The 27047-nt window shown below is 44.0% G+C and overlaps 1 protein-coding gene across 1 annotated transcript in view; it reads left to right on the top strand.

The window, feature by feature from the left end:
* The window catches only part of LOC137290450 (ankyrin repeat domain-containing protein 29-like), a 154026-nt gene that overhangs the window by 99494 nt on the left and 27485 nt on the right, over positions 1-27047 (top strand). The window contains exon 5 of the mRNA XM_067821390.1: positions 3149-3346. Coding sequence (XP_067677491.1) covers positions 3149-3346 — 198 coding nt within the window. The remainder of the gene's footprint in view (positions 1-3148; positions 3347-27047) is intronic.

Below are 27047 nucleotides of genomic sequence, written 5' to 3'. Positions count from 1 at the left end.
ATGGTTGTTTTACAGTCACTTGATACACATTGCTAGCACTATACATTACACTGCTCTCTGAATATTATCATTATACTAGTATACAGTCGAACCCCGTTTATCCGGACGTTGTACACAATATATACAGAGTTTGCATGGTTGTTTTACAGTCACTTGATACACATTGCTGGCACTATACATTACACTGCTCACTGAATATTATCATTATACTAGTATACAGTCGAACCCCGTTTATCCGGACGTTTTGGTTTTACTCTTACTAAGTGAAAACAAAAAAACTTCATGTACGTATATCAATAAATCAACAGTCAGTAGTAATAACCGTGAATCATCATAACATATAAGTGTACGGATAATACATGGAAGGCAGAACGCAGGTTACCATTTCTCGGGGTGTCTCGGACGTAATCATGTAGCATGTGGAGCTTCGGATGGTAAGTTAGATGAAAAATGTAAATCGATGAAAAAAAGTGTCTATCTTGCCATTTTCATATTCTTTTTTTTTTATATTTTAGATGTCCTAAAAACATATGACATCGTGTCGAACTTATGCTGTCTGCAGAAAGTAAACCTCCGGATGGGATCACATGACTTAGATCATGTGGGAGGCTTGCATGGCGACAGATAGTAGGGGTCGATTTATAAGATCTATATACAGAACAGTTACAGTGTAGTTTACCTTAATCCTACTAAACATGTGTTTTCGTTACTGATGAGATGTTCTCACACCCTCCAAATCCTAATGAACAACCCAAGCGACACGCGTCTATAGTGTTTTGATGGCTAAGTAATCAGTTCACACCAAATGCCATCCGATAGATTAACAATGAAATCACATAGTCGTGCGGTAAACGGTATTGACACATACACAAACACGTTGCACAGATCTCTCCGTCTGCATAACTGGATATTTTCAGTGGAAATCTATGGAAATGGTTTGAAAATTTGCTGTCCGGGTCCGGAAGCACGGGGTCCGGTTAAGCGAGTGCAATTAATGAATGTAAGTTTCGTTTCACATAAAAATTGTCCAGGAAGGCAGGGTTTCTGGATACGTGGGGTCCAAGTAAACAGGGTTTGACTGTACTAGCTTAGGGACATTTTTCATATCCTTTCATATCAATCACAATTCCGTCATATCACTAAGCTCAACAATGATATCACATGTATTACACTTCAATTAAGATTACATATTTCAAAGTGAATAATAAATCTCAATACATATACAAACATTCGCAGACATATTCTCTCTGAAACAACAAAAAATGATCATACTCACACCAGATGAACATACAGGTAAAACAGCCAACCTGACTCACAAATACACTTTACAACTGGTTGCAAACTCACATCTTTTGAATCAGTCCTTGTACAACCCCAAGCTACCAAGTATCAAAATGTGTCTTCTAGGGGATATGTCGTCTGTTCACAACACAAGTCCGTCTTGGGGTCCACATGATTTTACTCTCGTACTGGTACAAGGGATGGCTCTGCACTCTCGGCTTCAGTCTGACCTGCCCAGCACTGCTGATTCACAATATATATGGTCATTCAAGTAAAATAAACATTCCTGGCCAGTATCCGGCTTTCCACTCATTATATGTTTGGGGACTCTTCTTGGTCAGTTGGTGCCTTATGTCTTCCCCCCAATCGGCTGTTTGACCGGTGGGGAGAGAGGGGAGTTGCCAATTCCTGTTCCCTAATATGGGAAGACTGTTCTTTGACCTTTGCCTATGATACAAATTTATTGCCCAGATACATGCAATGGTCTCACATACTGAACATCTCTAACACAACTGCTTGCCACTTACATCACTGCTCTAGCTTGCATGTCTCCACTCTCAAACTTATCACACTTTAGATGTATAGCACAACATACATTATACTAATTGTGATCTTGACGGAGATGTAACAATGGTAGGGACATTTTTAATAATGGCCAGATATATATTTTTTCTTTGAAGGAGAATTGAATGGCATTTGTCAGTCACCTATTTCAGAATGTTTGAAGAATATGGAAAAAAGGCAAAAGATTTACTTAAGATTTCCCTATCCTGTAAGTATAGGAGAAAACATGCCTCAGAGGTTTTGGTAGAAACCCGGAAGGGGAGGAATTAATGACAGTACCAAAAAGTAAATAATTTAACCCTTTCACCGTCGTCAGCCTGTTGGCCGTGCGGTAGAGCGTGTGCCTGTGGATGAGAGCACTAAACTAGATAAATGTCACACCCGTCACAGAATCTGTCCTTACCATAACAAAACCAATGATAACGACAGTGACAATAGTGGTAGTGACAGTCACTAACAATATCAGTTTTAAAACAATAACTTGTCCCCAAAATTTACTGAGCACATCATGTCAGATTATTTCCACTGCTGTCCAAGCTACTTGGGATTGTTTGGCTTTAGAAAGTTAATTAATTTCAGCTTTAGTCAGCACAATGTACAAATCTGAGAGGGAGTGGTTAAAATACATGTAAAAATATTTTTTCCCAATTTTGTTTCTGTGAAGTGTAGAATAAACTGACATAAATTACTTACCATAAAAAAATTATTGATTTTGACTTACGTTTGTCAGGTGATAATATATAACATAAATGTGCAAGTTGATTGATACCCAAATTTGACTGTTAACCATACGATCTTGACACAAATGGATGACTATATATCTGCACAAAATGGATGTGTAGTCAAAGCAAGCCCTCTGACTGAATGATGCTTGTTAAGGGGACATGTACATCTGATACTTCCTTTTGAGAATCCATTTGCTGGAAAATACAATGTTACATTTCCAAGTCAAGTAGTTGATGAAAGTAAAAATTCCTGCAAATTTATAATGAATGTACTCATTTACATGTGTTGACCAATCAGAGGGCTTGCTTTGACCACACCCCTGTATTGTGCAGGTATATCATCATCCATTTGTGTCAAGTTCGTTTGAGTGCATGTGATAGTGGCATAGCAGTCAGCAAAGCAGTTGGGGTGCACCAAAGTGTCTGGCCTTGTCATGAATGTATTATACAGTCAGAGTCAGAGGTCTCTTCAAATTTATATATATTTTTTTCTTAAAAAGGCCCACAAGAGCCTCTGTAGCATATGTGTTATTTTGTCATCAATGGTTATGTTATTGAAGAGTATCATTTATGGGCAGGATGGAGGGACACCTTTGTTTGTTGCCTGCCAGTGCAATCACCTCGATGTGGTGGAAGAGCTCCTTGCACATGGTGCTGATATCCATGCACAGATGATAGATGGTGCGACTCCACTGTTCATCACAGCACAAAATGGCCATGTTAAGTTACTCAAGTATCTTCTAGAGAAGGGAGCTGATATCAACATGAAGAGGAAGGTAAGATGCACCCAGTTGTTGTTGTGATTGCTTGCTGTCACTCTGACTCATGAAGGTCCAGGGTAGAATAGGCCTACAGCAACCCATGCTTGCCAAAAAAGGTTACTATGCTTGTTGTAAGAGGTGACTAATGGGATGTGGTCCAGCTCGCTGACTTGGTTGACACGTCATTGGTTATCAAATGCACAGATCGATTCTCATGCCATTGATCACTGGATTGTCTGGTCCAGACTCGATTATTTAAAGACAGCCGCCATATAGCTGGAATATTGCTGAGTGCGGCGTAAAACTAAACTCACTCACTGTGACACTATCATAGTCCTGATTATGTCAGAGCAAGGACGATGACATATCTGGATCAATGTCATACCTGCACCTGTATGATAACAAACAGAGCTTAGTCTCTGAATATGTCATTTTGATTGGAAACAAACCCGTTTAAATTTACAAGGAGCCCAAACGATTTACCTGGGTAAATCTAGAGTTCCTTCATTTAGGGCTTTAGAACTGCAGGGAGAGCTTGGCTGCAGGGAAAATGATATGGTTCATGAAATGTGAGAAAGACTGGATAGCAAGGACAGTGAAATGGATGGAGCTGTGATATCTGGTACTGTATGATAGCAAGGACAGTGAGATGGTATGAGCTGTGATGTCTGGGACTGTATGACAGCAAGGACAGTGAGATAGCTGGAGCGATGATATCTAGGACTGTGGGACAGCAAGGACATTGAGATAGCTGGAGCGATAATATCTGGGACTGTGTTATTGCAAGGACAGTGAGATAGCTGGAGCGATGATATCTGGGACTGTGTGATAGCAAGGACAGTGAGATGGCTTGAGCTGTGATGTCTGGGACTGTGTGACAGCAAGGACAGTGAGATGGCTGGAGCTGTGCTGTCTGGGACTGTGTGACAGCAAGGACAGTGAGATGGCTTGAGCTGTGATGTCTGGGACTGTGTGACAGCAAGGACAGTAAGATGGCTTGAGCTGTGATGTCTGGGACTGTGTGACAGCAAGGACAGTGAGATGGCTTGAGCTGTGATGTCTGGGACTGTGTGACAGCAAGGACAGTGAGATGGCTGGAGCTGTGATGTCTGGGACTGTGTGACAGCAAGGACAGTGAGATGGCTGGAGCTGTGATATCTTTAACTGTGTGATAGTAAGGACAGTAAGATGGCTGGAACTCTGATATCTGTTGATAGCAAGACAGTGAAATGGCTAGGACTTTGTGATGTATGAGTAACAACTGGGAGTGTATGATATCTAGGAATGCATGATAACTGGGACTGTAACAACTGGGAGTGTATGGTATCTAGGAATGCATGATAGCTGGGACTGTGTAACAACTGGGAATGCATGATATTGAGTGAGTGAGTGAGTGAGTTTAGTTTTACGCCGCACTCAGCAATATCCCAGCTATATGGCGGCTGTCTGTAAATAATCGAGTCTGGACCAGACAATCCGGTGATCAACAACATGAGCATCGATCTGTGTAATTGGGAACCAATGACATGTGTCAACCAAGTCAGCGAGCCTGAATACCCAATCCCGTTATTCGCCTCTTACGACAAGCTGAGTCACCTTTTATGACAAGAGTAGTATACACAATGGGGAGAAAAACCGGTAGCGGGTACACTTTGCTTAGAAGCTTCTGAGTATAGCTAATTCTGCTACCAGCATATATATTCAACAAGACCCATTCGATAAGACCACTTTTCGGCTGCTCCCAATTACTCCCAATTATAGTGTATTCCCAATTAGAGCTATGCGGGTACATAGACATAGAAATATGCCAGGAACCAAGCTCTCGCGAGAAGCATATACCGAGATCCGATCGGGTCGTTTGTCCATTCGGGAAGCGAAGAGGAAGTATCACATATCGCAAGCTCGATACACACGAATCCGAGGTGGTATAGACAAGCCCACAACTCCCGATATATCCGAAGACTTGGAGGCCCTGCTGCAGAAGTGTCGCCCCATGTTGCTTTCCGACCGAGAGAAACAAATCCTGGAGCAATCGGGACACACCTTCTACGAACACTACCAGATCCCCAAACAGTTTCTCGAACTCTACTTGCTGTGCTTTCGTCCACTAGTAGAAGCCGGCAAAATAGTTGATTTCGTCTACATCTACCCACCCAACCAATTTCAACCCTCGGCGGGCAAACTCCGAATCATTCTCGCTGATAACTGCTATCCGGGCCCCAAGGACAGACACAACCGATGCACTGACTGCCTAGCCACTCTATCGGAACTGCCTGCTCTCTTCGGACCCGACAACTCTACGTGCAAGTGTGGTGCCACCGACCACTGCGTCGACAGCAAGAAATGCATTCTCTGGGAACAGAAAGCGATAGAATACACACCCCAGGAGCGACTTCCACTCGAGGTTCCAGAAGAGATCGAGGTTGGCAGCTGTTGTGTGAATATAGAGAACCTATACGACAACGCCTGCCTTTTCTGGAGCATACAATACGCACTCCTCATCAACAAATTGATGGACTGTTGTACGTGTAAGGAGAAAGAGTCTTGTATCTTCTGGTGGTTATCGGAGAAAGCAGAGGTACCACAGGGGCGGGGTAATATTTGGCATACCCCATTACCCGACTATGGTGGACCCAAGCATATGGAAGTAGCACCCCCTCCATGCAGCGAACACAAAAAAGCTGCGAACGTCCCAGAAGGAGTCTACTTATGCAAAAAGTTTGCTGTAGCGGGACACGAAGGGAAGAACCGGCTGTTATTGCTACTCGATCCCCCGACTGGGGAAACGATTCCAGTCTATGGCTACAAGATACGAGAAACGATTCGGGCTGCCGGGGGAATAGAACGCCTACGGTTAGTGCGGGAACCGTTTCTATGCAAGCTCGGTAAAATCTGCTACTCACCTATATCAGAAAAGAAAGACGATAGAGAAATCGAATTACTGCTTCCAGACATTGGACGAGAATAGGTCCGGCAGCTCGCCTAGTATTTTGGTAGATGCAGTCGTGGGCTTACAAAGGACGAATACTTATCTAGGCTAGTTTTTCGTATTCCAACTGCTTTTCATGGTACCCTACTACTTTTTTCCCCTCAAAAAACAACACTCTACTGCATAATGAAGGGATCCCCACGTTTCGTCTTGGGTGTTTCTACCTTCTCGGTCGGTGTGTGCACTGATTTGCTGTGCTTCCAGGTCTTGTAGACGACCTTCCAGAGAAAAACAGCGGCTAGCGAAAGGTAGGTCCACCTTTGGGCTGTTTCTAGTATCTGCCGCACCTTCTGGATATCCAGATGGGTCTCTTCTTGTTCCTCCTCAACGTTTTCTATTTCCTCTTCCTCATTGTCCTTATCCAGCATCGACAAGATGTCGACCAACAAATTCGTGGTTTGCTCCATATGAGCCGACAACGTATTCGTGGTTTGTTCCAAACGAGCCGACATCGCTGCAGTTTGCTTCACACTAGCCTCTAGCCTCCCCAAGCGGTTGTAGAAGTCCTGGATGGTGGACACAGTCGGCTCTGCAGCAGGCAATACGCTCTCGCTAGGGGGTAAGATGGCCGCAGGCAATACGCTGCCGGCAGACGTCTCACTAGCGGGAGCAGGCAATGCGTCTGTGCTGGTCGGAGGTTCTACAGCAGGCTCTCGCCATATGTCGTAGAGTCTTGTGGATCCAATACCGAAGCGCTTTTTGACCTCGCTTGCTGGGAGCACCCCTCGAAGGGAGCGTATTTCTTGGACCTTTTCCGAAGACAAATCTCTTCTTGGTGGCATGGGGTGTTTTTCCTGGGAATATATATATATACCATACTTCCTACTTGTCTATATAGGAACCAATCCTCTCCCAGGAAACTTCTAATAATGCTTAGTAATGCTTAGCAAATGCTTAGCATTACCAAGCATTGCTAAGCATTACTAAGCATTATTAGAAGTTTCCTGGGAGAGGATTGGTTCCTATATAGACAAGTAGGAAGTATGGTATATATATATATTCCCAGGAAAAACACCCCATGCCACCAAGAAGAGATTTGTCTTCGGAAAAGGTCCAAGAAATACGCTCCCTTCGAGGGGTGCTCCCAGCAAGCGAGGTCAAAAAGCGCTTCGGTATTGGATCCACAAGACTCTACGACATATGGCGAGAGCCTGCTGTAGAACCTCCGACCAGCACAGACGCATTGCCTGCTCCCGCTAGTGAGACGTCTGCCGGCAGCGTATTGCCTGCGGCCATCTTACCCCCTAGCGAGAGCGTATTGCCTGCTGCAGAGCCGACTGTGTCCACCATCCAGGACTTCTACAACCGCTTGGGGAGGCTAGAGGCTAGTGTGAAGCAAACTGCAGCGATGTCGGCTCGTTTGGAACAAACCACGAATACGTTGTCGGCTCATATGGAGCAAACCACGAATTTGTTGGTCGACATCTTGTCGATGCTGGATAAGGACAATGAGGAAGAGGAAATAGAAAACGTTGAGGAGGAACAAGAAGAGACCCATCTGGATATCCAGAAGGTGCGGCAGATACTAGAAACAGCCCAAAGGTGGACCTACCTTTCGCTAGCCGCTGTTTTTCTCTGGAAGGTCGTCTACAAGACCTGGAAGCACAGCAAATCAGTGCACACACCGACCGAGAAGGTAGAAACACCCAAGACGAAACGTGGGGATCCCTTCATTATGCAGTAGAGTGTTGTTTTTTGAGGGGAAAAAAGTAGTAGGGTACCATGAAAAGCAGTTGGAATACGAAAAACTAGCCTAGATAAGTATTCGTCCTTTGTAAGCCCACGACTGCATCTACCAAAATACTAGGCGAGCTGCCGGACCTATTCTCGTCCAATGTCTGGAAGCAGTAATTCGATTTCTCTATCGTCTTTCTTTTCTGATATAGGTGAGTAGCAGATTTTACCGAGCTTGCATAGAAACGGTTCCCGCACTAACCGTAGGCGTTCTATTCCCCCGGCAGCCCGAATCGTTTCTCGTATCTTGTAGCCATAGACTGGAATCGTTTCCCCAGTCGGGGGATCGAGTAGCAATAACAGCCGGTTCTTCCCTTCGTGTCCCGCTACAGCAAACTTTTTGCATAAGTAGACTCCTTCTGGGACGTTCGCAGCTTTTTTGTGTTCGCTGCATGGAGGGGGTGCTACTTCCATATGCTTGGGTCCACCATAGTCGGGTAATGGGGTATGCCAAATATTACCCCGCCCCTGTGGTACCTCTGCTTTCTCCGATAACCACCAGAAGATACAAGACTCTTTCTCCTTACACGTACAACAGTCCATCAATTTGTTGATGAGGAGTGCGTATTGTATGCTCCAGAAAAGGCAGGCGTTGTCGTATAGGTTCTCTATATTCACACAACAGCTGCCAACCTCGATCTCTTCTGGAACCTCGAGTGGAAGTCGCTCCTGGGGTGTGTATTCTATCGCTTTCTGTTCCCAGAGAATGCATTTCTTGCTGTCGACGCAGTGGTCGGTGGCACCACACTTGCACGTAGAGTTGTCGGGTCCGAAGAGAGCAGGCAGTTCCGATAGAGTGGCTAGGCAGTCGGTGCATCGGTTGTGTCTGTCCTTGGGGCCCGGATAGCAGTTATCAGCGAGAATGATTCGGAGTTTGCCCGCCGAGGGTTGAAATTGGTTGGGTGGGTAGATGTAGACGAAATCAACTATTTTGCCGGCTTCTACTAGTGGACGAAAGCACAGCAAGTAGAGTTCGAGAAACTGTTTGGGGATCTGGTAGTGTTCGTAGAAGGTGTGTCCCGATTGCTCCAGGATTTGTTTCTCTCGGTCGGAAAGCAACATGGGGCGACACTTCTGCAGCAGGGCCTCCAAGTCTTCGGATATATCGGGAGTTGTGGGCTTGTCTATACCACCTCGGATTCGTGTGTATCGAGCTTGCGATATGTGATACTTCCTCTTCGCTTCCCGAATGGACAAACGACCCGATCGGATCTCGGTATATGCTTCTCGCGAGAGCTTGGTTCCTGGCATATTTCTATGTCTATGTACCCGCATAGCTCTAATTGGGAATACACTATAATTGGGAGTAATTGGGAGCAGCCGAAAAGTGGTCTTATCGAATGGGTCTTGTTGAATATATATGCTGGTAGCAGAATTAGCTATACTCAGAAGCTTCTAAGCAAAGTGTACCCGCTACCGGTTTTTCTCCCCATTGTGTATACTACTACAAGCATGGGTTGCTGAAGGCCTATTCTACCCTGGGACCTTCACAGGTCTATGATATCTAAGAATGCATGATAGCTGGGACTGTGTCACAACTGGGAGTGTATGATATCTGGGAATGCATGATAGCTGGGACTGCGTAACAACTGGGAGTGTATGGTATCTGGGAATGCATGATAGCTGGGACTGCGTAACAGCTGGGAGTGTATGATATCTAGGAATGCATGATAACTGGGACTGCGTAACAACTGGGAGTGTATGGTATCTGGGAATGCATGATAGCTAGGACTGTGTAACAACTGGGAGTGTATGGTATCTGGGAATGCATGATAGCTGGGACTGTGTAACAACTGGGAGTGTATGATATCTAGGAATGCATGATAATTGGGACTGCGTAACAACTGGGAGTGTATGGTATCTGGGAATGCATGATAGCTGGGACTGTGTAACAACTGGGAGTGTATGGTATCTGGGAATGCATGATAGCTGGGACTGTGTAACAACTGGGAGTGTATGATATCTAGGAATGCATGATAATTGGGACTGTGTAACAACTGGGAGTGTATGATATCTAGGAATGCATGATAATTTGGACTGTGTGATAGCATGGACAATAAGACAGCTTTACAGGATACTAAATGAGCTTCCCCTTTCATGTGAAGTTTATGTCCTGAGTGAAATAATTTTGCAAAGAGACATAAACCTGATATGAATGAGTTTTGTAGCCTTTATATTACCCACATTCAAAGAAATGAAAATATTGTTAAAATAAGGCAATGCTTTTGCTTCCTCTATGTAATCATACCATGTGGATTAATACATTGTATTGGTGACTGGAATCTCAACCACTTCACTCAAGGAAAACGTATGCTGTGTAGCAATGTATTTCCTATAACTAGTCAAGAAAATAGGAAAATCATGACAGAAGTAAGTCGGAATCCGAATTTAATTCTTTTCAATTCAGGATTTGGTTTCAAATGCAGTAATCTAATTCGTCCATTTTAAACTGAACTATGTGACCTAAATCTCGCCTGAACATCAGTCAACTGTCACTGTCTGGCTAGTCATCGTGTTGAGAAGCATTCACAAACAAAAAGATAATAGGGAGCATTTAATGAGGAGTTGCACATTCAACAGCACAGGTGATTGTGAATAACAGGGATCTGTATGTCTCAAATAGTTAAACATAATGTTCTTCATCAGAGGACGAGTTACTGAAAACAACACGCTTTGCGCAGGATGCCAGTGACGTGATGTTTATGTTGAAGACTCCACCGAAAATTTCAGTCTGAAAACACAACCTACAACCTCAAATAAAGACGATTTCAAACCTATTGTGTTCAGACTCTTGGAAGTGTTTTTGACCCTTACATCAGAACCCACGGGAGGCATGGCAGTGGCAGTGGCAGTACAACAGTGGATGCTGCTGACAGTGGCAGTGATCAAGATAGAAGAATTTAGCTCATCTTTTGATGTCATGTGTTTCTCTGCAGTCCTGACAACATACATGCTGAAGGTATTCCATCTCCAGATTATATTCACAACTCTTCCAACCAATTGTCTGTCACTTTTCACCAAATCAATAACCTTTATGCGTGATACCATATTTGTTAACAGTCACAAGAGACCTACTAGATGTATTTTTTTACATATTTAGATTGTTATATTTTATTTCTGTTTTTATGTTACACAGACTTGAGTTATTATTGGATTGAAAATAATGCTTATAACCACACTAAATGAAATAGATTTTATTTAATTCCATTGAAGCGTTTTTGATTTTATGCTGTCAGAAGGTGTGAAAACTTCTGAATGAAAATCATAAATGGAATAAGTGATGAAATTAGTACCAGAAATGTCAAGGTTCACGTATTAGCCATTCAAACCACTGGAAGGTGTTATGACACATATGTTATCACACATATGTGTCATAACAGTTTGTTATGAAACCCCTTTATGAATTACCACATTGGTAATAAATGACTGTATGATAGCTGGGATTGTATGAAAGGAAGAACAGTGTGATAGCTTGAACTGTATGCCATCTGGGACTGTATGATATCTGGAACTCTGTAATATCAGTAAGATTGCCGGAACTGCATGATATCTGGGATTGTGTGATAGATGGGACTGTATGATAGATGAGACTGTGATATCTGGGAATGTATGATAGCAAGGGCAGTGTGATAACTGGAACTGTGTGATAGCTGAAACAGTATGATATCTGGGACTGTGTGATATCTGGGACTGTGAAAGTAAGGACATTGAGACAGCAAAGGCTGTATGATATCAGGAACTGTTTGATATCTTGGACTATGTGATATCTGGGACTGTGTGATAGCTGGGACAGTATGATAACTTGGACTGTATGATAGCTGGGACCTGTGACTATGTGAAAACAAGGACAGTGAGATAGCTTGGACTCAATGAGATAGCTAAGACTTATGATATCTGGGACTGTGTGATAGCTGGGACAATATGATAGCTTGGACTATGTAATAGCTGGGACAGTATGATAGCTGAGACCAGTGACTGTGAAAACAAGGACAGTGAGATGGCTTCGACTCTATGAGATAGCTAAGACTTGTGATATCTGGGACTGTGTGATAGCTGGGACATAGAGAATACCACACAAGGTCTCATGACATACAAATTATACAGAATCATGACCTTCCTATGATATCTCATCAAGCAAAACCAGATACCAGTACCGGTGGAAATATGATGTTTTTGTATTTCAATGGATATAATATCTCAGTTCAACACACAATTAAGTACTGACACAGCAACATGTGCTTTAGTTTACATTACCACAATACATAGAAGTTGTGGAATGAATCAATTTACGTGTTTGTTAGGAATGAAAAAGTAGTTCCATGACAGTGTGAACCTGATTGAGAGGTTATCAGTCATCGGATCAAATCGTTAGAATCTCAGGTCGATTCGTTGTGATATACAGTCCTTTTGAGTCAGAAATGGACCAGTGAATTGCCAGTTTTATCATTGTACAAAATTGCCACATAAATATAAATAGTACACCTTTATCATTTACTAATACCCAACTGCTTTCTGGTATTTGAACATTTTCCGGACTCCGCTAAAATAATTGTTTAAGAAACTGTCATCATTGAAAACTCAAAGGCTGTTATCTGTCGCGGCAGAGTGAAACCGCGGAAACAGAACAGCCACTATCTCGTCCTGCACGGGATACACATGCCTGATGAAAAATGAAGTTGAATGCTGACGTGAAACAGTTGATGATTAAAGTGTACGACTTTTTTCTGTGCTGAAACCGAAAGGGGCAAACCATTTTATGGCATTAATAAATTCCGTAAGCAGGCATCAAAAGCTTTAGGAGTATCTGCAAGGGTACTGACAAATTTTCTGGAACATAAACATTGTGAATGTGAAGCAGGTAGGGGTCATCACAAATTACAGCATTTGGACAATTTTCTAATAGAACCTTGTAAGGCATTCTATCAACAAACTCTCTTCTGAAAACAAGTACGTGTCACTGAAAATTTGACAAAAAAGCATTTGAATCAAGAACACAACCTCAGAGTATCAAAGTACATACTCTGACCATTCTTACGCTCTTTTGGGTATCGTTATAAGAAAATTTGCGGGGAGAATAGGTCAGTACTCTGTGAATGCCCTAATATCATTCCCTTGAGAAATAATTTTTTCAGGGAAATAAAGAAGCCCGAGGAAGGGTTCAAGCCAGTGTACTTAAAGGTCACATATACTCCAATAGGGTACAAATGCAAAATCACTTGCTGACATCGTTGTAAATGAAACCCCGTCATTAAAACTACTCATTTCGATCTTTAATTACCTTAAATTGACCTTTTTGTCAACAGTGCACAATTCTCAGCCGCAAACGAAATTTCAACCAATGAGAGCAGAGCGTCTCCGTGACATAATAGTGGGTATAGAAATGAGGGTCTGTGCAGTATTCATCTACATTTCAGGGGTTAAACTATTTCGTTTACAGGTTTGTACAAACCTGAAATCGCGAAATCTGTTGAGAAAAATGAAAGGTATATGTTCTCACAATCTACTTTCATTTAGTTTTGTCTCCTGCTTTGCCTAGTTTTCGAGTTACAACCCTTGTTTTCATAGACAATTCTGGCAAAATCACTTGGTGTCGGTAGGTTGTAATCCGTGTTAGGTGGTATAAACCTACATGTTATTTGTCATCATTCAGTTGATGCTCAGTTAATGAATTTATAACAGGTATAATTAGTGGTAACGCCACTTAGATTACCCGACAAAGGCCCCCATTTGGCATTTCTTTCGTCTGGAGCGATCAAAGGATTAACCGATAACACTCTGATTGATTAATTAGTTTTATGGGGATTTAAATGGGGGATTTGTCAAAAGGTAGTGTTTATGCATGTACATTTACTAATCTATACTGAATACACTCAGTCGTGTCTGTGTCTATGTAAAACAACTCCCTTCTTTCAAATGATTAACCTCCAATACATCGATTGATTGCTCATTATTGGCTAACTAAATAACTTTTTAAAAAGAATGACACACATTATGCAATTAGTTGCCAGGTGTGCTATCTTGGGTAACCAATGAAACTATACAGCAATGTGAAAATCCTGAAACGATACATCACGTTTTCTTATATATATTAGACTGTTAAAAGACACATCACTTGGGATATCTGCAGATGAATTATATATCACTTGTTTTTGTGGATATTGATGGATACATTTCTCAAAGAGGGTAATATCCTGACATTGCTCCTATAGCTTTAATTTTAATATTTGCATTTTTGTTGTTTTCTTTACTACCAGTAAAAAGTAGTTTTGATTTTATAACTTGATGAGAACAAATCATAATCTCAATAATTCTAACGGACTTTAGCCCGTGACTTCACGATTTTCAAAAATGGCGGCACCCTGTCTTGGGATGAATGCAATTTAAGTTTGTTTTCACCGACTTACAAAAGGACAATTACTTTGTACTGGTAGTAAAATATGTATTTTATTGATGGACAATAGGATTTTGCATGACATTGCTTATAACACAACAATTTCACTCTTGGAACTGAGGTGGAAGTCAATATAACATTGCTTGCAATATAAATGTCACTTCGACCCCCACCTTGCTTCCTTGGAAGAAGTCCTTATGTTAAAAGTTGTGTCATGCAAAATCCTTTTGGCCATGATTCAAATGCATATTTAGCTACCAGTAAAAAGTAGTTTTGATTTTATAACTTGATGAGAACAAATCATAATCTCAATAATTCTAATGGACTTTAGCCTGTGACTTCAGTATTTTCAAAAATGGCGGCGCCCTGTCTGAGGATGAATGCCATTTAAGTTTGTTTTCACCGACTTACAAAATCAAAATTACTTTCTACTGGTTGTAAAATATGTATTTTATTGATGGACATTAGGATTTTACATGACATTGCTTATAACATAACAATTTCACTCTTGGAATTGGTCAATATAAGGGGTCAATATAAGATTACTTACGATAATATTGTCACTTCGACCACAACCTCGTTTCCGAGGAAGAAAGCGTTATATCCATGCAAAATCCTTTTGGTCAGCAGTGTGTATTAAGCAGTCTTGATTTTATAAACTCGATGAAACTTAAACTCCATTTTCTATCCTGGAAGCGTGGTAGGGGGCGAACCATCCGATTTAGTATACACCACAGGCTTCCACAAAGCTCACTTCGCACACACTAACAACCAATTTAAGCACAAAATACGGAGTCTGGTGGAAATCTGTGCATAGTGACACCATCACCCGACCCCGAGGAACAATTGACGGCAACACAACCATTCAGCATGTCTTTGGTGACGTCGAGAAATCAGCAAAATGACAAGCTTCCTACACATTTTCTATACATTTAACGGGAAACCGTTCCTTCTATGACGTCACTGTAGGGCTCTGGTGACAGAGTTATGTAACCCGTCTGCAGTTTCGTTTGCGGGCGAGAGAGAAGCAGACGGCTTTTTAGCAACTTTTAAGCGCTTGGTATTAATTAACCACAAGTTGTTTTTTAAAATAAATGGTGTTTCGTTTATGACTAACCAAAAGTCTTTCATATGCAATGATAAAAAGAGTACCAAAAAATTGAGTTTAGTGGTCCTTTAAACGAGACCTGGGTCAGTGCCTCATAGTCGACAGGGTCGATAAAGGATCGTGTAGAAAGCTGCGTCTAGGGAAAGGAGCTGGTTGCTCCAGCAAAGGCTTTCTCCCCGGCTGTGACTTGATATTCAGGGCAAAGTCCACAGCTAACAGAGACAACCATTCCCTCATGAGGGGTGCGGGTTTTCCTCGATTGGGTTAAAAACAAGTGTGTGCTAGCTTTACTAGAGAAATCTTTTATCGTAGTGCCAATGCCCCATACCACAGCATGCAGGACCCTGACAGTCAAGCCCTGACATCAAACAGTTGAAAGGGTGATTTGATATCATGGCTCCACGAATTTCAGATTGCACAGCCTTAAAAGGCAATTAAGCCTCATCTATGTGAGTTCATAAAAACCCACAAAGGTGAACCTTTCTACAAATTTGACAGTTACATAAAAAGTAAGGGTCACAATATTCTTTCACTTTCTCCCAATCAATGTGACCTTAACCCCATTGAAATGATATGGGGTATTGTAAAAGGAGATGTTGCCAGATCAAACTTTTAGATTACGTGATGTAGAGGTTTTGGTTAAGGAATCATGACTGAAACTTGGCAAAAATGTGTCAACAAGGTAGCTAACATCATTGAACAAGGTAACTGGTCTCGGGATAGCTTACAGCAGGCAACTGTAGCACCACTTATCATCCATTTAAGTCATGACTATGACACTACAACAGATGAGGAACCATGATTGGCTGTTCCATTTTTGCGGTTTCACCGTGACAGATAACAACTAGTGCGTTTTCAATGATTTGGTGGAGTCTGGAAAATGTTCAAATATAAGAAAGCTGTTGGGTATTAGTAAATGATAAACATACTGTAAACCAGGAAATGTTTGCGTCAATAAAATTTTGCCATTGAACAGTCAATACCATAAATGTGACGATAAAATTTTGTGAGACGTTGTAAGACTTCGATCAGTATTCTCACTTTGCCATTTTATGTTATGGAAGTAACAACACAGAGGCGTCACTTCACATAAGGTGATTGCTTCCTGTTCTTTTGTAATGCCATGCTAGCGATACACAAGTAAGTGCTATCTAAATTTATGTGGCAATTTTGTACAATGATAAAATTTGCAATTTATCAGTTTGTTTCAGACTCAAACAGACAGTAGTGTGAGCTTAACATACCTCTCTGGAAGAGCTGGGAACCAGTGGACTAACGGCTTTGACTACATGAGAATTCTTCTTCATTGATGCCAGGTCATCTGGATTAAAACAGATAGTTTCCACACTTTTTTAACTATCAGTAAAACACAATCCCCCTCATCATACATGTACAGCTTTGACTGTTTGATCAATTCATTCATAGCTAACATAACAGTTTGGCCAGGGTATGTATCTGCCTTCGGTCTGGGGCTATATCTTCACAGTGCTGATTTCAACACAGAAAAAGTTATCTTAACTTTTGTTCCTGGCCCCTCATTTGCTGATACCTCATTCCTATCTCATATGTAACACAATCCTCACTCTCAAACCTGGCTTCTTACTAACTCGGTGCGGTGAGGTAGCCTTGTGGTTTTCGCGTCCACTGGTCACGCCAAAGACAGTGTGATTCCCTGCATGGGCACAATGTGTGAAGCTTCTTGTCATCCGTTTAAGTCATCACTATGATACTACGACAGACGAGAAACCGACAGGTCTTCCAGAATAGATTTTATGATGTCCCCTGCCATGACTGGCTGTTCTGTTTCTGCGGTTTCACCTGGCTGCGACAGATAACAACTTTTGAGTTTTCAGTGACGATAGTTTCTTAAACAACTTTTTGGTGGAGTCTGGAAAATGTTCAAATATCAGAAAGCGGTTGCATATCAGTAAATGATAAACATGTGATCTGAAACTTGATACTTCCTAAGTTATTTAGTTCCTGGTTGACCTTATCAGCTATCAGAGGCTTGATATCTATAATGTCTATATTTCTATCAACGTGCATGCGCCAACCTCTCAAATAATTGCCTACAGCGCGCTCAGTGCGCACGAACTGTAGGTCAATAGCTCTATTCTGTCGTAATAATTCTATAAGCTGTGGTTTTCTCATACGGGAATACCCGCCTAAACCCAAATCCTGTGCCTCGGCTTTCAGTTGTTTTACAGTGGGAGGTTTTGCTACGGGGGCATGTGATAACAATGCGGTTAACCCGGCTCTCCCCAGGTTTGAATAACCCGTGTATCCAAGCTGTTTTGCTTGAGCTTTTAATTGTGTTACCGTAGGAGGGACTTCTAAACCTAGTAATCTCAACAATGCTGACTTCCGCATTCGAGAATACCCGATCACACCTCTCTGTTTTGCGACCCGCTTGAGCTCGCGTACAGTAGACATTGTGTTTACACCTAAGAGAACCAATGTCTAATTGCTTCACAGTAAAGGGAGGTAACCCTTTCACGCACTGGAGTCTATCTTGAGCAGTCGCCTACGTTCTTTTATGTAGCCTTTTTTATTCTCGTAGATGAGTTGATGTCTGACTACGTTCGCTCCGTGAGCTTTACATAGACAGTAGTGTCCTTTAACCCCGATACCACACACAGAACACGTGTAGTTAGGACTTCCCATATGGAAACAACAGAACCCCTGATTCCTGCATTTCCTACCACAGGCCTCGGTCTTCCCCATAAGTATGTATTCGCATCGGTATGGAGCGGGTCTCATGTTTACTTATATAGGTATTTTAATTTAATTGCTTCGCAACCAACGCAGTAGCTGCTATACCCAACACTATGAAGCCCAGTTCACGATTCATTTGTCCCTTGGATGGTGTGTAGTACTGAGCGAGTGTGGGTTTATTGAGCGGTTCCAATTGTTTACCAGTTAGTAGGTAGTATTCTTTCATTGCTTCATCGACATCGTAGAATGTTTTAATGGCATGGTTTTCACGCTTGAGTTGTTCGTTAATAAAATCGATCCTCTGGAGGCGTTTTTTAACGTACTCGTCCTGTGCTCTTTGTAATTTCTCAGTAGCGAGATCGTGTCGCTTCCTTTCTTCCTGTATTTCAGCCGCGTGATCATCTCGTAGTTTCGAGAAGAGGAAATTACTCCCGGAAAATGCCAGGGCATTCACTAACGCCCCACTGACCATCATAGCTATCGTGGCCATCCCTATATTTATTTCATTATATTATCAGGTATTATTCCTTGTTTTACTAGGATGTCTTTTGTGGCCATCGCCATACCAAGGTTCATTATGAGCATACCCATATCCTGCAGGTTGAAATCTAGCTTGATAGTTGGTTGTTTAAGCACCATTTTAGTCAACCGAGCGTACCCTACTGCTAGACTGGCTACCACTGTGGCGTGGTATGCGTCGTTGACGAACGTTTTCCCCTCAGACATTATGTATATGATATAAAATATTAAAATTATAACATGATATGCGGGTCTACCGTGGGGGTGGGGGGCTCACTATTTGGTGGGGGCTCACTGTGGGAGGGTACCCCCACGTATAACCATGTTATAACCACGGCAGCAGTTACACCTACAGCCAACAACAGTCGGGGGTTGGTCACTTTATGTTGGTTACACCACCGTTTTTTACCGGCAGCTACTCTCTTAGGATTCTTCTGCCTGGTTACTGTTGGGGTCACTTCCCTCACTGTGGGGGTTTCCCCCAGTGGGGTTTCCCTCACTGTTGGGGGTTCCTGTGAAGGGGCCACTTCCATCACTGTGGGGGGTATCACCTCGGGAGCAGCATCCATCTATACTATTATTATTATTTTTTCTCTCAAATTGACAATGCTTTGCCGTGATAATCGCCGCCGTCACTGGAGCCAACAACATGCCATATTTGTGGTACAGCCCGCAGCTGATAGAGCTCACGGCGTGTTCGATAAAAGGGTCTTTCTCGAGGTCCTCCCACAGGTAAAGTCGGCGCTCTGGTGGAATGGGAAAGAAGTATGATACAATACCGGTGTATATCTGGGTCATAGCCGATCCTATTGTCTTTGTCATTTCTGCTCCGAGCCGGGACTCGTATCTAGCGTACAGCTTATCGATTTCTTCGGCTGTCATTTTGTGAATTTTATCCGGAGTGTAGTCTCCAAAGTAATGTTTGGCTTTGCCGCCAACAGCCAACGCCACCAGTTTCTCTCGCTTGTCATCAGTGGGGCCTGCCGGCGGCGTGGGGGAACCCTCCACAGACAATTGTTCGAGCAATTCCTCACACTCCATCTTATAATATAACAAGTAAGATTTAGTTTTAACTATATAATACCCGATACAGACAAAACACAGAGAAATGAAGGTTAAGTTGCACACGACAAATACTTCAAATATCATAGCTATATGCTTAGCTTTAGCTTAGCTTTGCTTAGCTTTGCTTAGCTTTAGCTTAGCTTTGCTTAGCTTTAGCACACTCTATATGCTACTGGTTGGTCGGTTTTTAGAATGAGCTTAGCGTGTTTAGTTTCAGCGAGCTGTTTCTTCACCCGTTCCCGTTCTAATTTACTCATCACATCGTTCTCTCTCAAACACTCCTCAAACGAATCCCTGTCCTTGCAGTGAAATAAGGCCACCCATCGCGTCTGCTCCCTGAGGTCTTTCAACACCGAGTTGAACTTCTGCGTTAGCACCCAGACGCTGTGATTTGCATGCCGGCCGGAGAAGGCCAGGTACGATAGCATGTCTCTCTTTTTTGTTATCTCGCGATTAGCGCTGCAGTCGTCCAGTATGAACAGCGTCGGTTCCCCTTTAAATTTCTCGTGAAGAGCTTTCAACCAGTCCTGCAGACGTGTTCCAGGGTCGATTTTGTGTACGTCGGGGTCCGTCATTACCCAAGGTCGCGCGTACGTTTTATTCATACTCAGAGTAGGGCACATGATAACGATCTTATCGAACACATCCTTGTAGTAACCCTCCAACATATCCAAGACGAAAACGGTCTTCCCACAGCCAGTCTGCCCGCACACTATGGCGCAGTGTGGGTCAGTTGGCAGTTGGGGGTACCCCCGGGGGGTGTGGGGGTCTCCCCCACTAGTAGATGGCTTGCACGAATCTCCCATTGTCTATATTAAGTTGCGCGTCCATAATAACGTACAGATATAATTTCAACTTACCAGCGGTTTGAGCCTTCTTAGTAATCTGAATGGTTATCCCTTCGCTGCCGTTATCTATACGACGCCGCTACCGTGCAGTTTATCATCATCCGTGGATCGCATGTCCAACCATAGGGCGTACTTGGTGGTCAGGTATTCACCAATCTGCACGGAGCCGAGGTCCAGGTCCTTTGTTATGTAATCCCCCACTGGTAGCTTTTTTATCTCATCCCACTGCTGGTGTGGTCTCATACCATGACTGAACAGCTGGTTTGGCACGCCCTCGATGGTCACTTCCACCTTTTCAATCTCGGGGTTGAAAAACTTCTCGCTGTTCCTCTGGAATGGCTCGTAATCCTCCACGGGGACGACCAGGATACCTTTCATCGATCGCGCCGGCACGTTCAGGTTGATATTCCACACAGTGTCGCTCTTATCTCGCACGACTGATCTATGCCTCAGTACGCGATCGTACAGGATAGCCATCTTCCCAGAGTACTGGCTTCGAACCTGCCTGGCCAGCTCCGGGCTAGTGACCATGTCGAACTCCAGAGAGATGTTGTCTATGGCATAACTGGCCTCATCACCGTTCGGCGTACGCACTACTTTGCTATAGTCGTTAAACGTGAGCTCGTATTCGAGCCTATCACCCAGCGTGGCCTGGTAAAACGGCGCGTGTCCCGTGAGCAACTCGAAGTCGAGCGGCACGCAGAATCGATTCCCGTATGCTCGAGCGATGGCCTTTTCACAGCTGTTTCTTCACCCGTTCCCGTTCTAATTTACTCATCACATCGTTCTCTCTCAAACACTCCTCAAACGAATCCCTGTCCTTGCAGTGAAATAAGGCCACCCATCGAGTCTGCTCCCTGAGGTCTTTCAACACCGAGTTGAACTTCTGCGTTAGCACCCAGACGCTGTGATTTGCATGCCGGCCGGAGAAGGCCAGGTACGATAGCATGTCTCTCTTTTTTGTTATCTCGCGATTAGCGCTGCAGTCGTCCAGTATGAACAGCGTCGGTTCCCCTTTAAATTTCTCGTGAAGAGCTTTCAACCAGTCCTGCAGACATGTTCCAGGGTCGATTTTGTGTACGTCGGGGTCCGTCATTACCCAAGGTCGCGCGTACGTTTTATTCATACTCAGAGTAGGGCACATGATAACGATCTTATCGAACACATCCTTGTAGTAACCCTCCAACATATCCAAGACGAAAACGGTCTTCCCACAGCCAGTCTGCCCGCACACTATGGCGCAGTGTGGGTCAGTTGGCAGTTGGGGGTACCCCCGGGGGGTGTGGGGGTCTCCCCCACTAGTAGATGGCTTGCACGAATCTCCCATTGTCTATATTAAGTTGCGCGTCCATAATAACGTACAGATATAATTTCAACTTACCAGCGGTTTGAGCCTTCTTAGTAATCTGAATGGTTATCCCTTCGCTGCCGTTATCTATACGACGCCCGCTACCGTGCAGTTTATCATCATCCGTGGATCGCATGTCCAACCATAGGGCGTACTTGGTGGTCAGGTATTCACCAATCTGCACGGAGCCGAGGTCCAGGTCCTTTGTTATGTAATCCCCCACTGGTAGCTTTTTTATCTCATCCCACTGCTGGTGTGGTCTCATACCATGACTGAACAGCTGGTTTGGCACGCCCTCGATGGTCACTTCCACCTTTTCAATCTCGGGGTTGAAAAACTTCTCGCTGTTCCTCTGGAATGGCTCGTAATCCTCCACGGGGACGACCAGGATACCTTTCATCGATCGCGCCGGCACGTTCAGGTTGATATTCCACACAGTGTCGCTCTTATCTCGCACGACTGATCTATGCCTCAGTACGCGATCGTACAGGATAGCCATCTTCCCAGAGTACTGGCTTCGAACCTGCCTGGCCAGCTCCGGGCTAGTGACCATGTCGAACTCCAGAGAGATGTTGTCTATGGCATAACTGGCCTCATCACCGTTCGGCGTACGCACTACTTTGCTATAGTCGTTAAACGTGAGCTCGTATTCGAGCCTATCACCCAGCGTGGCCTGGTAAAACGGCGCGTGTCCCGTGAGCAACTCGAAGTCGAGCGGCACGCAGAATCGATTCCCGTATGCTCGAGCGATGGCCTTTTCACCGTCCGATAGCTTGTCTTGCTGGTCTTGCGTGAAGACATACCCTATGCGCGCCCGGGTTGATTTGCTGATACCCTGGTACACATCATTGACTCGTTCTCCCTCGCTTTTCCAGAGATCCTTGTAGCAGTGAAACACGTCGCTGTCGTCGATGCTCAGCACCTCGTTACCGCTGATCTTGACGGTCGTTTTCTTGATGATGGCTCGACCCACGTTACGCACTAGCTCGCGTTTGTCGTCGGAGGTCAACGTGATATTGAACGCCAGTCGAACAGTGCCTGGTACAATGAGGTCATTCTCACCAAGGTTTGGAAATCTAACCAGCAGAGTTTGATTCTGGTCTATCTTGCTGGGATTGTTGGTGATGGTCACCGACTGACGCACGGCTCTGGCGTCTAATGGCTCTCTCAATCTTCTGAAAGGATCTAATTTTCTGCCGTACATTGTTATATAAAAGAAATATATTTTTAATACTAATGGATGAAGACATAGATATGACGGAGATACCGGGCGCTAGTGCCCAGGCATTCGATGATGAGCAGGAGACCTCATTTACTAGTTCACCATTGAACCAAGAACTCTTGGAAACAACGGTAAATGATTATTACGAAAGTTTAAGAAGAGATAAAAACTACGTTAAACCACAGGGTCGATACCATAAGAATTTTTTTATTGATACAAAGGGTGTTCTACGCCTTAAGTCTGACCCAGGGGTTGACCTCTTTAACAAGAGCAATAAAAAACCACTGGCCTTGTCAACTCTAGCCAGCCGCCATGGTGTCGAATTTATCCGTAAAAATCTAAACATGAATGATTACGGTGGTGCAATACCTAAGGCCGTTGTTGAAGATCTGCAAGCTACCAGATCCCACCTCACCACTAGAGATGAAATGACACCATAGCGTGCTACAGAAGCCTCGGACAGCATAGAAAAACTGTTGAGCACCTACTGGGACAAACCGTTACCGGGGTTTGACTTTCCGGTAAGGGAACTGCGCGGCTTAGACGAAGCCGTGAAACGCGTGCGTGGAGAACTCGTTAACAACATGGGGAAACTGAACAAAATCGACGAGCACATCGCTATATCGGAAATCGGAAAAAACCAAACTCAACGAAACTGAAAACGATGATATGAAGCGTCGTATCAATGAACGACTACGCGATTTAGAAGACGAGAGACGTACACGATTGGAATCCGCTTCCTCGAATCGTGAACAGCTTCGATCCCAGATCAGTCGTATTCGGGAAACAATCGATAGAATACTGAATGAGGATACAACTTCAGCCAACAGGATTCGGATATTGTTCCGGGAGCAAGGGATCACCATCGCCAGCATTCTGACTGCATTGGGTTTCATCATATCAACCCTGGTGGTGTCACTGACAGGGGGAACCCCCACACCTGCCGGCGGGGGAACTCCCACTCCCACAGGAGGTGGTGTTAAAGACTGGATAAAAAAACTCGGGGAAGGCCTAGCTAAACTGGCTGGTAAAGCCGCCGAAGCCCTTCCCGGCATCCTGGGTAGCATCGTCTCGTGGTTGTTGAGCGCTCTGTCTAAAACTGCCATGTGGCTCAGTCAAAACCTGTGGGCAGCCATCGTCGCCGTGGCGGGTCTGGTGTACGTAGTGGCTAAGAAATCTTTAACCAAATAAGTCCCAAAGTTACCCCACCAACCACTAGGGCTGTTTTATTATCAATATGCTGCTGATAGGGGGGTCCCCCCACATGAATATGGGGGTGTGGTGTTGGTTGAATTTTAGGCTCCGGAGGTGGCGCCACTATACCCTTTTCACGTGGTGGGATGTGTGGGATATAGGGGGTGTTAATATCGGGGTTGATACCCAACTTTTGATCCGCCGTGGCTATGACTATTTTGTTGTTATAACCCACCACTTTTTTTATTCTCAGTTGCATATCACTCGGAGCCATGTACAACCCCACGCCGAACACGTAATTGACTTTCGATCTGGCGTATTCTAACACGTTTTGGTAGCGTTCGATGGCCCGCGGGAGATCAACTGGAGAATTGATAGCATCATCAACGTTGGCAACGAACTGTGTCTGAGCGTCGTAAGCAGTTCCCTTACCGAGGATGTTGGAACGCGTCATCGACTGCGCACCCAACAGCGCCCACACGTACGTTCGAATCGAGTCGTTCAAGCGTATTGTACCAGCACGAGTGAATTCTTTCGATGTTTTTGAGATCATTTTAGTCCAGGCTGTGGCTGCATCAGGATTGGTTTGCTTTATACAGCTGACATGGATCTTTTCATTCGTTGTGGGGCCTGTAAATGTATGACGGTTTGGGTTGTATGAACCATCTTTAGAACCGGCATAATATGTTCCGGACCTGTAGAAGTACACGAGAACTATACCGAGACCATGGTTCACACCAGGAAGGCGAAAGTCTTTATTCGTTGGAATCTCAAACTCCCCACAAATACGTTCATAAGCGCGTCTATCATAGGGGTTATTCGTCATACTCCACGCTTTATCTTGGGGAAGAGGAGCATTTATTTCCTTCAATATTCGTCTCGTTTGATAATAAATATGAAACAAAATAACCGCCTTACTCAGTTCGTCTATACCGTAGTCTGGTGTCACACCCGACCCTGTCGTCGCACACCACACAGCAAAGTTGAGTTGGTTCTGCCAAAACTGCATTGGGTTTTGATTCCAGTTTACCACCGCCTGCGCGTTATTAACGGACACGATATAGTTTTCAAAGATATCAATAAAGGTTGTTTTAAACCCCGTACCATCTGCATTCACCACGATTTTCAAGTGTGCTAAATCCATATTATAATATATAATTCATATATTATAATATGTACATAACACTTCCAGGAATAACGAGCGGTGAGGCCGTTCAGCTGACGCACGCGATCGATAACACGTCAGGCCAACTCGAAGTCGCACTCTGCGATATCACCTACCTACCGCAATGGACTAACATCAATATCAGCAACAATAAGCTGTTCGTCAGTGGGGCTCGCAGTCAGATAACTGACGGCTACTATAGTGTGTGCTCTCTAAACGACGAGGTCTTCAAACCCCTGGGAGCCGAACTCAAGATGAACGACTCAAACGGTACAGTGGTGTTGATCAACAACGGAAGAAACCCCTTAAGGCTAGGCCGACCATTAGCGAGGATACTCGGTATGTCTCCTGACGAGATAAAACCAACAACAACCGTCACAGGCACGAAGTTACCCGACCTAGTACCGTACCGAGAGCTGTACATTCATCTCGATCAGGTGAGCACAACGTACAACATTCAAGGAGGTCACCCTTCCACTATACTGAGAGCAGTGCCGGTGAAAACTGAGAAATACAACGACGGTAGAACCGAGTCGTTTTCACCACGGCAGTATAAGAGATTAACCCAGGGCAACATACCTGAGCTGACAATATCGGTGTTAGATATAAATCATAATCCTGTAAATATAGGATACCTCAGCTTAACGCTTCATGTAAAATGACCAGCGCACAAGGACCCGGAGTGAAAAAATGCGTCAATATCGGGATCTCCGACCTCGGAGACACGCGCGGTTTCGACGCTCCCGGAGTAGATGGTAAATCGTATGCCTTGCAACTGAAAAACAACATTTACAAACGCGTTGAAATCCCCTCCGGTGGAACCCTAAGTGATATGATAGATACCACAAGAGCAACAGTCAACACTAAGTACGCCCTTGTCAACACCGGTGATAATAATTGGATAATATACCCATCGTTCGGTGGTAAACTGTTCGACTTAGACGATGTTGAGAGCACTACCGTCGTCCAAAACAAACCATATATGCTCGTCTTCACCGAAGATAACAAGTGGGTGTTGTTACCCGATAACGACGACTGGTTTCTCAATATTAGACTCGTCTCCCCTTACGTGTTTACGGATAACAAAGACAACCACCTAAACAAAGTCGTGAACAATGGAACCCTGCTCGTGGCTTATGTCCCAACTCAGAGACGTAGCGTAGTCGTCAGCCCAGTCAACACTATGGCAGCCCACATGCTATCGAGTAAACCGGCCATACAAAACGTGAAATTGCAGTTGGTGTCTGAATTCGAAGGTGTGGTCACTATACTAGAGGATCTACCGGCAAACTCAACACTGGTCATTAAAGTCTACCTAGGGGAACCATCGGGGAATAATATCGAGATCGTGAAGGGGATCAAACTCGGGTGGGTGAAACGACACCAGTATCAAGTTTGCAACGTTTACGTGCGGGTGG

The sequence above is a fragment of the Haliotis asinina genome, chromosome 7 (assembly GCF_037392515.1).
Source record: "Haliotis asinina isolate JCU_RB_2024 chromosome 7, JCU_Hal_asi_v2, whole genome shotgun sequence".
In the NCBI taxonomy this organism is placed as follows: domain Eukaryota; kingdom Metazoa; phylum Mollusca; class Gastropoda; order Lepetellida; family Haliotidae; genus Haliotis; species Haliotis asinina.
The sequence above is the reverse complement of the archived record's forward strand: the minus strand, read 5'-3'. Positions and strand labels throughout refer to the sequence as shown.